Below are 14,722 nucleotides of genomic sequence, written 5' to 3' on the forward strand. Positions count from 1 at the left end.
GGTTGATGCTGAGAAAACGTGTGTTTCACTGCAAATGACCTCTGAATCCTGTTGTGATTTTGCACTGATTGCAGCTCTGTAAGCCTCTAAATAAGCTTGTCTCTGTTCAAAACCGTTTCTTCTGGGCTTTACCATAATTTCTGTTAGACCAAATAAAACCAGAACTTACCATGTGAAAAATTCCGAGCACTGTGAATTTTGACACTTGGGCGGTTAGCAAGCCTTTTCAGGTAATTTGCAGTTTAATTTTATACACATTCAAACTTAGTTAAGATGTATATGTTACCGTGGGTTATCATAACACATTATTTTATTCTCTGCAGATTCTTGATGTGAACTGTCTTTGACTTATGTTAATAAATGGTTAGGAGATTCTGTCTCCCAAAAAATCCTCAGGAAATAGTTATAGTCAGTCATCTCTGCTGTGGTTCTGATACTTGTCTTAGCAGAAGTGTTCTGTTTTTGTTATGGAACTAGATTTCTTTGCATATTTATAATCATAATGATTCTTAGTTGTTTTCCTAAATATGAATTTGTGTCAAACCAAAAGAAGTGCCTCAGTATCAGAAACTTGCTGGTATGATAATGACTGGGTTCCTGTCATAACTATAGTTTAAGACAGTGGCTTTCTGCATCCAGACATGAATTGTGACTCACAGGTTCAGCCTGAGAACTGTTTCACTTGCTATTGTAAATGCATTTTTCCTGCAGTTAAGATCTGTTCTGTGCTTTTTAGCTGATACATTCAGGAAAAGGTTCATTTCTTTTAGGCTCCTTTAAAAAACACAGCTGCATTGTTTGGTCTTAAAGCCCAATTCACCATTCATAGAGAATGCAAAATGCTGACTTTATTCTGTACAATTTTATACAGATGAAATATTTGTTTCCCTGAAGTAATGGAATGAATAAGGATATGAATTTAGCTTCTCCTTTGTCTTGCTTGTGCATTGTTAGATATCAGAATTCTATTTCTGTGGACATGCTGCATTCCTTTTTCAAAAGTATTCATATCTTGTTTATGAACATTCCTTATTGTTTTTCTTGGATAGTCAGTCTCGTGATGTTGTATGTCTTCACTAAACAGCCAGACAAATTCTTTTAGCATAGACACAAACAAGAGTGAAACTAAAATGTGATTTTTATGAATACCACTACTTACAGTGTTGATGTTAATTTGATATTGTAATATCAGACACATGTAATGACAGCAAATATTAATATAAGTATTTCACCAGAAAAGTTTGCTTTAGCTGGAAGGATATGATGAGCAGCACCTTGCTTGCCTTATAGCCCCATTACATGGAGTCACTAAAATCATAGCTAGTAAAATCCACTGCAATTTAATTGTGCCACCTGGATTTCAGTGCTGTGCTCTCTCTGATCAACCTGTGGAGGTTTATGTTTCAGAGTGGCTGGATGGTGGTGGGTGTGAAGAGCTCAGATGTTTTCATTTAAAAAAATTCTATCTCTTCTGCTCTTCAAGAAAAAGGAGGTGCTGTGTTTTGGGTTATGAAATAAGCTTAAGATACATTGCTTTAGGGCTCTGATTTCACCTGGAAAATTATGATGGCATATATGAATTGTTCTATATTTGTACAGTTGTGTGCCCTTACTTTTTTGTTTATGTATGTGCCCTAGTACATGTCAGAACATAAACATACAAGTATATGACTGCTGCCAACATATTTTAAATTGCTTAGAAAAAAAGCACATCCTTTATACCTATTAGTTAGTAAAACAAACATTGTTTTCATTACAAATTTGTTAAGAAAAAGATTTATTCAAAGTATATACCATATAAGTTATGGTATTAGTAAGTTGGGGCATGAATGATATTTATTTGACATTTAATAAATTATATGTTGACAAGACTGATGAGGAATGTAGCTCTATCAAATGTGCAAGAAGGATGGGAATATGTTATTTTTCTTATGATGCTTATGCCAGGTGAAGAAAAGGATGCAGGGTATCCTGAAGGCTGTTTCAGTTTGTCTACATGCAAGTCCTGTAAATTTAGAGCAATGCATTTTTACTTTACCACTATCATTAATCCTGCAAGTTTATGTTTGCATTTTATGGCCAAAGAATTGAATAGGAAATGCATTTTTTCTGGATATAGTCACTAGCTTCCAGAATGGGGGAGAAAACAAGCAATTCGTAACATTCAGCAACATCGCTTTTGATAAAAAATTACTGAAGTAGAATTTTTTTGAGATCCTGATAGGAGATAACATTTTCCACAGTGACACAAGTTCTGCACACACTTCAGAGATGATTGCTTCTGAGACTGAAATAACTGTTTTCAGATGGTTATCTCAGTTTTCTGGATCCATATAAAGGCTTTAAATCAGGTTTTGCACCTATTCTGAAGAAAACCTTTTCTGTCAAAGTTGTTTTTACCAACTGCACATGAGGCACTGGAAAGCTGGCATGCATCTTCCAGACACATTAAAATTGTTTTTGGAAAAATACAATGTGAGCACAAAGCCAAAGTAAATCTTTGTAGCTCTTACAGGGAGAGCCATCTGCCCACATGGGACAGTATCAATTTCAAATTGAGTATGTACACAGGAAATTACAGTGACACTTTATCTTCTAATCCTCAGTTGAAGTAAATGGACAGTGATAATGCAAACAGTATAAGGCTGGGCCTTTAAAAGAAAAAGCAACTGGCCATATGTGTTGTTTAAAACAAATATTCAGCTAATATTGTGATAAAGCACGTGTTGTTTAAATTAAATATTCTGATAAAACTATATTTAAAAACCCACAGAAGTGCTTAATTCTTCTTGGATATTTGTTAATGGTTACAGATAATTTCAGGCATTACATGGAATCAGAAAAAAAAGTACAAAGTATAAAATCAGTGCTGGTCCCAAAAATACTGTAAAGAGGATTACTTATCAAATAGTATTTGGATAACAGATGAACATGTACGAAGTTTATGATCTAACTCACTGCATCAGCAATTAGTGTTCATATGTTGGATTCTTTCGTCTTCCAGATAACTAAGAATAAGAAAATTATAATTACAAGCACATATAACACTGGAAAATGTTGGAAAAGTCATAAATTAAACCTACTCCTAATACTGAGAATCCTGCCATACTGGGTATGTATGTGTGCCCCCTTTATGCTTTGTATATGACCTCCAGATTACCTTATTTTCCTGTCACTGAGTACAAGATTTTTTATTTGAAGTAAACTGTTTCAATCACAAGAAAATAATTTTACACTTTTAAGATAATAACAAAATTAACAAAGCTCCAATATTTGTCTTTTTTTTCATACACGTTTTAGAGTAACCCACTGTAAGAAGTTTGTTTCTTATAGACCTTGTTGCTTAGGGAAACTCCCTGTGTGAATTACTATTTTTTGTGCAGGTTCAGTTATTCAGTATTATCCCTTAAAACGTGGGGAACTGTTAGCAATGTTTTGTTTTTCTAAATGCCCTGTGTAGCTGTAGTAATGACATCATAGAATTTCATGGCACATTTAATAGAGAAGGTCAACTTCCTCACTGATACACATTTTTGATACCCATTTTAATGTGAATAAGGCTTTGTGGGATGTACATAAGAGCAAAATTTGGCCTCCCTTCCAAATACAATTTTACAAAGTATTCATGCCAATACTGCCTGATTTTTGAGATCCGGATAAGCCCCCTTTTAAACAAAGTAAGAAAAGAAAACATTAGGACTCTTGTAGAGACACACAAGTGTGATATTATGGAGACACAACAGGGGTTAGAAACTTTCAGTTACACCAGCAGCCTTTGGATTAGGCCCTGAATAGAAATAAATGGGTGGAAATGTCATCATGAAGAAATCTGCACAGAAATCAAGCTGTTTAGGAGGTATGGGCAGAGTTCTTACCAATATAACGCAACATAAGCAGTGACTATCATAGTCTATCAATGAATACTGAAATCCATTACTCGCTCTAAGTGATGCTGAGCAGCGTGCCAATTCTTCAGCAAGAAATCACCCTACTGTCATTCCCCAGCACATCTGTAAATGGAGCTTGTTTGCACTTTTGTTTGGTTTTCTGTAACTGCACTCCTTGAATTGTATATTCCTTTTTGTGGGCTTAGGGTTCAATATAGTGCAAATATAATCAAAAAGTATTATCATTTTATATGCAATGCAAACCCATGAAAAGTCCAAATTAAACTTAAAGAGCCACAGGTCCTAACTTTTGCCTTCAGGAGGAGCTATTTCTTCAGTACTAGGAGAGCTGTATCTTAACGGTTTCGGTTCTGCAGTTTCTTTTCTGAGCTTCCATGCATGTCTTTGCAACAGTGTCCTCTGACTGGGGACAAACACAGAGGGTGGGAAACAACACCCAGGGGAAAACATGGACTGTTACGTAGCAGGATGACAGTAAGCATGTAGTAGCTGCATCACTTAGTGATAAACTCATCGGTAATAATCATGTTGTGTGTGTTTTTCTTATATTGCTTGCATAAATGCTAGAAGAAGCTCTTGTCCTCCAGATCCAGGCAGACAGAAATAAAGAAAAAAAAAAAAAGAGAAAGGAAGATTATTTTCTGAGAAATAAGCATATCTCTCTGATGGACAGTGTAAAAATAAACCTAGTTATACTGGCATAGTTTACACCATGCTCCTAGCATCAAGCTTTGCTATACTAGTAAAGCAGTTGCTTTTAGCATACAGTCCACAGATCCTTAGCAGCCACAAAATCCAAAGAAGAAATCACACTGCTGTCAGAAAGCTTAAATTCATCGTACAAGTGTCAATAAATCAGAAAATGCTGAAAACCCTCCTGTCTATGATAGTTCCAATTGCTTCAAGTGCAAGCAGGATATAATCCTTGCAGATTATCCTGACCTGAGCCTGCCCTCTGCAGAAGAGCTGGCAGAAAGAATGGAGGGCATGGAAGATGAGTGTCTGTGCAATGAAACCCTGCTATCTGATCTCACCTTGGGAAGGGGCAGTCATGATTTAGTGCAGGAAAAGAATGGGGTAACTGGTATTAGTGGAGAGGGACCTTTTTCACAGCCAAAGCACTGAGGAGTGCTGCTGTTGTTAAGAGGATGATGATCCTGCTGTCATAGCGGAGAATGCTGGATTCCACTCAGCTGCAGCAAAGCAGAAGAGCCAACCCAAGAGCACCTGACTGTAGAGTCTGAAAATGAAAATGCAGCACTGAAAAAGCAAAAAGCCCATGATAGAGAAGAAACAGGCACATGGAGAAAGCACAGCGTGAAAGGACTGGAGTAATAAGGACAATAGTGGATGTTATCTAGATGGTGTATGTAGAGGTCATAATCTGTCATTTCTGTAGTTTTTGTTCCTGATGAAGACTTTTCTGTGTTCATTTCCTTGTACCAATTTCATTCCCATGTTAACAGTCAGTCATATCATCTACCTGAACTGGAAGCCAGTGCCCTCTTTCATGCCATCTTCCATGGCTTACTACTGCCTTGCCAACAGCACTTTGTCCTTGCTTTGTGGAGACTGGTATCTTGGAGCAGATTATTCAGTTATTTGTGATTCTTTCCTTTCTGATTCCAAACAAGCCATCCTTATTTTTGCCCTCTGTCATCCCAGAGTTAACCAAATGTCTCTTCTGACTTTCTCAAAAATATCTGTTTGTGTGCTACCAGTTATGAAAATTAATCAAATCCATATATATATCAGGAAGCTGGAGGAGAAAGTATGCCTTCTTTCTCTTACCTGAATGTTAACTGATCAGCTTTGTTGTTCTGTTTTCTTGTTTTCATTTCTCTTGCATTTTGTACAATATGAAATAATCTAGTGAAGCTTATCCATACAAAACTTTCTCCTTTTATCAAAATGAGGCAGTACCTTTAATTCATTATGAAGACTGGATTTCCGGGGCAGCAAGGTTCAGAGAGTACCCTGCCTGAACTTTTGAGGATTGCTCTTTGAAATCTCTATACAGAATAATAACGTAGGCTTTCTTGGTTGTGTAAGTGTTGACACGTAGCATGTTCCAGGAATGCCTTTTTTAAAGAGCAGACTTAGTCCATATATACATCAAAAGCCTTTATTTGTTAGGTAAATTACACACCCTTTTGCAGTAAAAGATCTCAAAGCGTTCCAAAGGTGGCTAATACCATTTTGTATTTCTGCGTTTGTAATTTTACAGATGAGGAATAAAAGGCCAAATAGTTGAATCTGCCTTTGACCCATGGTCACACAGGAAATCAGTGCCAGCCCACCTTACTTTCAGCCTGAGGATGTCTTTAACTGTGCTTCCTATGGCTTCTGTAACACAGAAGTAATGCTATAGTCATTAAGGGTGCCTAGAACAATACAGTTTCTTTTGCTAAAAGCAGAGTAGTACTCTTGCAACTCAGCAGTCCATACACTCTTAGTTGTATTCTGGAACTCCTTTTCAGAATCATTCCCTGATGTTTGGCTGTTCCATTGAAGCTATTTTTAAACAGAACAACAACTCTTTCAGTGTAAAGAACAAAATGGGCTTTCTGTAGAAACAGCTGTGGATTGCTTTTCAAGCACCATTTTTTGTGGTTGTTTTTTTTTTTTGTTATCAAACAGAAATGCATCTGTCATTAAAATCCAAAAATTACAGCCAGTACCTGTGTTTCACAAGTAAAAGTGTATGGTTTGTTTGGGGTTTTTTTAATATTATTTTTGAAACAAAAATGTGTTTGTGTTTACCTGAAGTTTATCTGTTACAAACCCAGGACCAACCAGTAGCATGCCCTCACTTGCACTCTTGTGCACATCAGGGCCACCTTTTCTGTACAGGTATTTTGATGGAGTCAGAGGTTAGGATGAGCAAGATTCTGCTATGAGCAATGGAAGTGATTTGAAGTACTGAGAAAATGCCTCACAACTAGATGCTGAAAGAGGCCTAATAAGAAAGGAAACCAGGAGTGATATGGAAAACATTTAAAAATAGTGTATGATACAGAACAGATCATCTAGGAACATTCCTTCTGACACACAAGCAGTGATATACTGAAAAAAATTGGAAGGTGGCAAATTGAAGCTGATAAAAGTGAATATTTAGCTGCAGCTAATGTATTAGCAGGATCACAAGTGGACTGTACAGCTATATGCATAACAAAAATGTGGAAATTTCGTGGAAATAGTCTAAAAGTTCAGTGATTAGGAATAGCCTTGATGTAATGTGCAAGAACTATATGTTAAAAATAAACCATGTTTGTGAGGATGTATACTGTTATGCTTTGTGATATAATAAACCTCTCCTGTTAAAACTTGATAGATAATTTCTCTGGAAGCATGTGACTTTAGAGTGCTTACAAGAAGGCTTCCTACAGTGAGCTTCAGGGTAGTAGAGGTTGTCAGATAATGTGTATTGGACAGAAAGAGCTTATGGTTTGATTTCCGTGGCACTGAAACATAATACATAGTTTTGATAGGGAGAGAATATGTCAGAGATGGATTATTATGTTTTTTAATTAACCTTAGTCTTTAAGACTAATTTGTGTGTGTGTGTTGTAAATGTGTGGTATTTAGTCATCATGTAATTCATATTAATGGGGTCTTTACATATTCTTAATTGGACATTAGTTTAAGATCACTGGAGTATGTAAACCTAAATTTATGTAAAAGAGATGAAAGTTGTAATAGATGGGAATAACGTAATTTTAATACACTGTAATGACCATGTTGACATTGCACTGCTAGATTTTAAGTGTAGTTGAAAAGTTGCTAAAGATTCTAAACTTTTTGCTTTGTGAGAAGCTTGTAAATGATCTGAGATCCATCACCCCAAGCAAAGAGTTGCTTTTCTTTGGGATTGTAATGTATAGTGGAATGGCTACCCTGACGTTTTGGAAAATGCAATACTGGGATTTCATAAGTATTTACAGCATCCAAAACGTCATAAACACATTGTATGCGAGAGGTGCCTCCACTAGCAAAGTTGTAGACAACATAGAGTGTGTTGCATGCCATGAAAGCTGCCTCAGCATCCTTGCTGTTGCATGATGTGTCCCAAGTATGCTCTACTGCCATGGTTATGTGGTTGATTTTAGTAATTACAATGTTTCCTCCAGTCTCTGGTTCTGCATGGATTGCCCAGAGCCCTTGCTCATCAATGGCAAGATCTATTTTTGTAGATGGAGAAAGCTGATAGGCAGGAATCCTTCCAGCCCCTGGCAGTAGCATTTGGTCAGTTATATTTCTTTTCTGGATATTGAATTTAATTATCTCATTTAAGGAGCCATATCTGTGATAGAACAAGAAACCCTGATATATGATGTGGCCAGTTCCCTCCCAGGGAGATGGCAAGGTGACTCTGCGAGCTTTTAGTGTATGATTGTCTTCCATGAATGTCATGATATTTGCAAATTCCAAAATAACATTATTTACAGAACCATTTAATAAATAAATCTTTGTATGCTTTTTGCCAGGATCTTTCATCCAAGAGCCATGCTTATCTCCAGTCTTCTTAACTATCTTTAGGGACTTAATACCTGCAAGCATGTGGTCACAACCTGCAAGGAAACACCCAAAGACAAAAAAAAAAAAATTAGAATATCTGTGAATTTTCTAGTTTCCTTTCTTTGAATTACTTAGTTGCCTTTTAATCCAACTATAAGACCAGGGTCAGTATATCAGTAAATGTGTCAGCAATGTGGCTATGGTAAGTAGTGTTGAAGCTAATTTTATATGATATATTCAGCATCTCCTGCTAAGGAAACTGCCTATCTTCAGCTACACATAGTGTGCTGTTTTCTGCTCTATTAGACCAGTGTTATCCAAAAGGGATTCTATTTGTGTACCTGAGGAGACCAAGAGCACAGTTAGGGATTCTGTGATTACTCTTGTCAGTTCTTTTACAGGGCTGTAATTTTTACTTCAGAAAAGTGACTTCTGTTTTATATCAGCACAGTAAAATAATAAAATTTATTTCTTATTGAAGGCATACACATTAAAATCCATTTTCCTGATATGCCATGTGTATAGTATTTTTGTTTCAGGAATTCGCTTATCCTCTGTTAGCCTCATTTTTTTTGCATTTATAATATAAAGACAAATAAAAATAGATCATCATAACAGAAAGCCAAAATACTGGGTTATCTTCCCATTCCACTTCCCAACACCTGATGCACAAAGGAACTCGTACAAATATATAGATCACAAAATTGTGAATGCTGATACATTAAGGTGGTCTTTAAATGAACTAGTATGATGTCTGTGTTATCAGTTCCTATGCTAGAAGCATGACTGGTGGAATTACATAGCTGTTTACCTCACTAGAGGGATAAAATTGGCACCAGCAGGGAGCAAGTCATAGTTTTGGCTTCATTACATTTTCTATGCACTTTGCTCAGATGTTTAAGACCAAAAAGCACAAAGCTTGTGAAGACTCAGGTATTTAGATGCTAAGATCTTTATCAAGTATCATCCTTTCCAGGAGAACCACTACTGCATAGCATATTAACAAGCCTGTTTACCAAAGGCACTCATAAATTACAAGAGACGCTATTTGAAGTTTAAAGAATTGCCTTTAGTGAAGTGCAGCCATTTTAGTAAACAGAACAAACAAAGCCCTAAGGCAGGAAGTCCTGGCAGTAGATGAAATGGAGAAAGCAAAACCAGCCTCCCTGTTTGGCCTGATATGAACCTATTGAAGTCAGTGGCAGGATTCCAGTTGCCTGTAGAAAACAACCTTTATTCATTTGTGTGTACTGATACCCTGTAACCAAAGCATTTGGTTACTGCTGCTACAGCATGGATTTTTTTTCTTGGAAGTCCTCACTCTGGATGCACCTTCCCTGAGCAAGCCACAATACCTTTCCCAAAACTAGAATTTATTGATTAGATAGATTCTAAAAACTTAAAACTGTTGAATCAAAATACCTAGCCATCCTTAGCAACATCTTTGTCTGCAGGAGAAATAACCAGATTACTATCTGAGATGTATGAATAGTGTCTTTCTTCTTGAGAGAAGATTTTTAACTCTCCTTGGCTTTCATAACAGCTTGGAGGAAGACTGAGAAACTGAGACATTTACAGTGAGCAAAAAGTTTACTGAAATTTTTCCACATTCTCCACAGTGATACGATCAAAGCCCACTGTTTCTCATCATACCCTAAAACGTGCAGAATGTCCTGTTTCCCACCCAAAGCAGGATGAGGTATCAACTACTGCACGTAAAAACAGTGATTCTACTTGATTTTTATTTTCAAGTCTGTGTGAACTTGAACCAAAACCAGTAACAAAGTTGGACTTAAAAAACCATTTTTTTCCTAGAGTTTTGGAGTGACTCAGCAAAAATAACTGTAACTTCCAGTTAATAATGATAGCATAGAAGCAGAGCTGCTATTTGCTAGAGTTGAGGGTCCTGCTACTTTTTCGAAGTGCTGTAAAATCTGTACAGGGACTAGTTTTGCCAGCAACTTCAATAGGACAAGCATCTGACTAGTACTGACAAACCTAAAGTTACTATGAACTTCTGCAATAAAATTAAATTTCCAACAAGGGAAGATGGAAAGTAATTTTTTCCCTTCAAACTCTCAGAAAGATTTAGTTTTCAACATGTCCTTACCACAGTCAGTTTAAAAATACCAACATTTTTCTCTCAGAAAAATGCCTAATGTTCAAAAAAATATATATAGAAAAAAGAAATCTTGATATTCAGAGCACTCAGTTGTGGTGTAAGGTTAGAGCTTAGGATCAGAATAGGTGATTGCTGCTGTTACCATCTGCCTTAATATTCTTTTGCTAGAAAAGGTCAAGGAACAAATTGTAAACTTATTTGTAAAATTAAATCAGTCTAATTCTGTTGAAGTTAGTGGAATTGAATAATTGATGATGCTAAAGATCTTTCATCTGGCTTTTAAAAAAATGGCAGTTTATATTTCTTATTGTTTATTTTTCATTTCTTACTACTTTTGAATGAAAAGGAAACAGCCTACTTCAAATATGTCTACAATATGAAATTTACATCTATAACTCAACTTTCTTAAGGTAAAGATACTTATAAAACTTAATTTGTTTTAAAAAAAGTATACCTTGTGTATATATTCTTCATACTAGGTACCCTAACACTTAATTTTCAAATCAGAACTAAGCTTTGCTTGCAGCTGAGCCAGTGTGCCATCCTGATAAAGTACACAGAGGGGAGAGAGTGAAAAAGAACAGAGGAGGACAGTAAACCAGATGCAAATTGTAGAAGTGAATTAAGTCTTTTTATTAACTCGTGAGTTCACTTTTGAGTTGAGGTTTTGACCCTTGCCCACTCCGACAAAGACCACAATTAATTCCCTGGTATAGCTGCAATACTCAGAAATGCACTGGCATTTTTTCTGGGACTTTGCAGGAGCATACCTTCAGAGACTTTTTACATTGCTTTATAATAAAAAGCAGCTTCCAAAGAATCAATCTGATATGCAGAACAGTATCTGCAAATAAATGTTTGAATTATACTTTCTTCCCTCTCTCTCCCATATGTTTTTTGTAGTTTGGGTTGTTTTGTTTTTTTTATAAACCTAGTATTTACACAGCCAAACCCCCATGCAATTATCTGTGGTATTCACATAACTTGTGAAAATCTATCCCTATTTCAGCATGCATGCATTGGCTAGGGGACTGGCTCATTCACATCAAAGTTCTGAAAAGTAAACCATTCTTACTTGCATTAAGCATGAGTTTAAGTTTCTTTTTTTCTTCTGCTTCTTCAAATAGCTGCTGTTTAACCAGGTCTTCATGTACTTCTATACATGTATTAGAATCTGTGACAGATCCAAAATAGTCAATGTCCCTTTGTGCTCGTTCAATCCTTGTTAGCAAATTCTCTACTTCATTTTTAACCTCAGCCTTATAATTGTTCAGTCCTGCCAGGCGGGACAGTACCATCTGTGAAAAGTCTCGGAATTCTTCCACATAATCCAGTATGTCTTGGTTGCATTTTTCCAGCGTCTTCTTGAGTTAGAACACAGGAAGAAAATATATGGATATACGTGTATATTCTGTATAGATTACAACCTCATTCATGATTACTTTAAAAACTGTGCTATTCTCTCCTTCCCAGTCCCCCCGCCCCCCATCTGTTTCAAACTGATGGTCTGTCTGTTGCTGTTTTATCTACAGGAAGAGGACATATTAGACTGGCACTAGCATTCACAGCTCTGGACAAAAATACCCTTTTTTTTTTTTTTTTTTCCTTGATGTGGTTACTGACAGTTAGATACTTTGTTTTGCTGCCTAAAGAGGGAAAAATGCTCTGGTGAAAACAGCCAGAGATACTTAAGGACACATGATCTCCAATTACTTGTTTTCCATAAACTTTTCAGAACTCCTCCTCTTAGGACCACAGGTGAAGCAGTCTCAAAGTTTTCTGCAGATCTACAGATGTGAACATTTCACATAAATACACCTCTTCTGACCAAGACAGCATCTAGTGTGGCTCCTTTTTATCCACTTAAAATGGAACATGGAAATACTGACCTCTATGTTTGAGAAGATGTTGTGGTTTTTTGTTAAATTGTTGGCTGTATTTGAAAAAAAGTACAGATGTTTGTTTATACCTCGATTCAGGTTATCAGCATTTTTAAAGGTGAGGAAAGTGATTTCTCTTTTGTAATGCAGATGCTTCTGTAATGATTGTGGGTGGCCTGAAAATAGAAGCCCAATTGCCACTGTGGGAAGATGACAGAATTCAGCCAATATTTAAGCCCAATCACACAATTGTAGTAGATCTAACTGCTAGATTGGGTGTTCTGATTTGGTGCTTTATGCAGAGATTTCAGGTGTTTTGTTTTAAGGTGGTGTTTGACTTGGGGATGTCTGAGTTTACAAAATGACCAGCGCAGTAGGCATGTGCTCTATGCAGACTTGTTGGTGGTGATTTGTTTGTTTTGCAAGGTGTGGTTTTTCTGTATGCCCCCTGCCTCCCATTTATACGTGACCATAAGTCCCCAGGAAGCTGCTTAATTACTTTCTACAAAAACTTTATTTTCAATGTTTTCAAGTGTTCTCTTCAATATCTGCCTCACCCTTTTTCCTGTTGTTTTGTGCCTCTTGCACCATATGCCACAGGTGGAATTGCATAATTTTTAATGGGTGCCAAATGAATGGAAATGACCACGTGAAGTTATTCCTATAAGTGGCTAAGAAAATGTAAATCTGTCTACACAATCAGAACAGAATACCATGCTGATCCTTTGGTTCTTTCTGTGTTGTGAAATTAAGACCAGCGAGAGCTTTGTACAAAAAGGGAATGTGAGATCAGGGAAGTTAAAGCTTCTCTAAAAGTCTGCTAATGCAAATCAGGAGCCAAGGACATGTTAATAATTTAAGATAAACTATGTCTGAGTACATCATGCCAATACTGAAAAGGTATTTTGCAGTACTGGTAAACTTTTACTTCAGAAAAAGAAGCAGGTACTGGTACTTTTATATAATTAATTAAAAGCAAATACTTATTTCAGTCTCCCAGCTGTAAGGGGATTATTTCAACTCCTAGTTAAAGTGCAGATACACTACTAGTTTACACAAGTCTTAAACTACTCCTCCAGGTAGGTTCATCTGTACGTAGGAAAAATACCTGATAAATTTCTATCTCCTTATTAATACTTGACAGCACTTCTACTGGTGACAATATGGTTATGCTGTTCCCTAGGAGGAACTGTGACAGTACTATAAACTTTTGCATATTTAGCTAAATTCACTGATGATGTAAAAAAATATAAGTGGTAACAGAATAAAAATACAACGTTATGAAATGATATTCTGCAATAAATGATGATGTGGTAGTTAGGAATCATTATAGTGAAAGGTTTAGCTACAATTTTACTTACTTATTTGAAAAAGCTGGAAATTTATCTTCCTGATAATGTTTATCACACAAACTGCTCCATGCTCACACACATAGAAGAACATTCATACATTTTCACACCTCTGTGCAGTTAGGCAGTATTACAGAATGATCCAGCTAGCACATACCTCTAAAGATAGGAAACGCCGGTCAATGTAGTTCATCAGTGCTGCATCTTGCATCATATATTGTGCCGCTCCCATGACGCTTGTGAGGAATGGAACTAATAAAAATCGGAGTTGCAAGACTACCATTGTTTCATAAAATTTTGAAGTGAAATAGTAGTAAATTAATTGTGTGTGTGTTTGTGTGGAGGACAATCCCAAGCACTACTGCCAGTCCAGGATTAAATGAAATTTAGCAGTTATCTGATACTGTGATGTGAAAAAGTAATATTAAAAATTACAAAAAAGTTAAAAATACATTGGCTGCAAGTATTAAAAAGACTTAAAATGGCTGTTGCAGTTTTTTCATTAAAAAAGTAAAGTTGTGGAAGAGGAACTGAATCTGTTTATTTGTAGAAGCCAGATGACTGCTTTCCAGTTTGTGATCCTGTGATCAATCCCAGATGTTCAGTACTGAGTCACATAAAGCCTGTAGGCCAAATTTTATGAAATACAAATAAAAATAATTTATTTTCCCTCCTTTTCCTCCCATCTGCTTTCCCGTGTGACCAATGCTGTGCAGGATATACTTGGTATAAGTCAGCATAGATTCAAATTCAATGGAGCACTGGTCATTTTTCACAGGAAGATCTGATGCATGATGTCTGTAGCTATTTCAACAACCACAGCTGTTACTGTAAAATAATCTAAAGCAATTGTTTTCATTTCCAGTATTCAGCCTATTTACAGTAGTGTCTTGGTTTAATCCCAGCCAGTAACTAAGCCCCACACAGCCACTCACTCACTGCCCC

At 36.4% G+C, this 14,722-nt stretch overlaps 1 protein-coding gene and 1 long non-coding RNA gene across 4 annotated transcripts in view; one reads left to right on the forward strand and one right to left on the reverse strand.

The window, feature by feature from the left end:
* Window positions 1-14,722, forward strand: part of LOC141950220 (uncharacterized) — a 44,310-nt gene that overhangs the window by 6,234 nt on the left and 23,354 nt on the right. The gene's annotated exons all lie outside the window — the stretch shown is intronic.
* Window positions 6,020-14,622, reverse strand: OLFML1 (olfactomedin like 1). 3 transcript variants are annotated; one of them, XM_074884770.1, is made up of 3 exons: window positions 13,935-14,622; window positions 11,624-11,909; window positions 6,020-8,479 (listed from the first exon to the last, which is right to left on the reverse strand). In XM_074884770.1, exons 1-3 carry the CDS (start codon window positions 14,058-14,060, stop codon window positions 7,701-7,703), a joined length of 1,191 nt encoding a protein of 396 aa, XP_074740871.1. In that variant the 5' UTR covers window positions 14,061-14,622; the 3' UTR covers window positions 6,020-7,700. The 3 variants fall into 3 exon arrangements, with proteins under 3 accessions (XP_074740871.1, XP_074740869.1, XP_074740872.1); XM_074884768.1 differs by having other exon boundaries at window positions 11,624-11,912; XM_074884771.1 differs by having other exon boundaries at window positions 11,624-11,722; window positions 13,935-14,052.

The sequence above is a fragment of the Strix uralensis genome, chromosome 15, assembly GCF_047716275.1.
Source record: "Strix uralensis isolate ZFMK-TIS-50842 chromosome 15, bStrUra1, whole genome shotgun sequence".
Lineage (NCBI taxonomy): Eukaryota > Metazoa > Chordata > Aves > Strigiformes > Strigidae > Strix > Strix uralensis.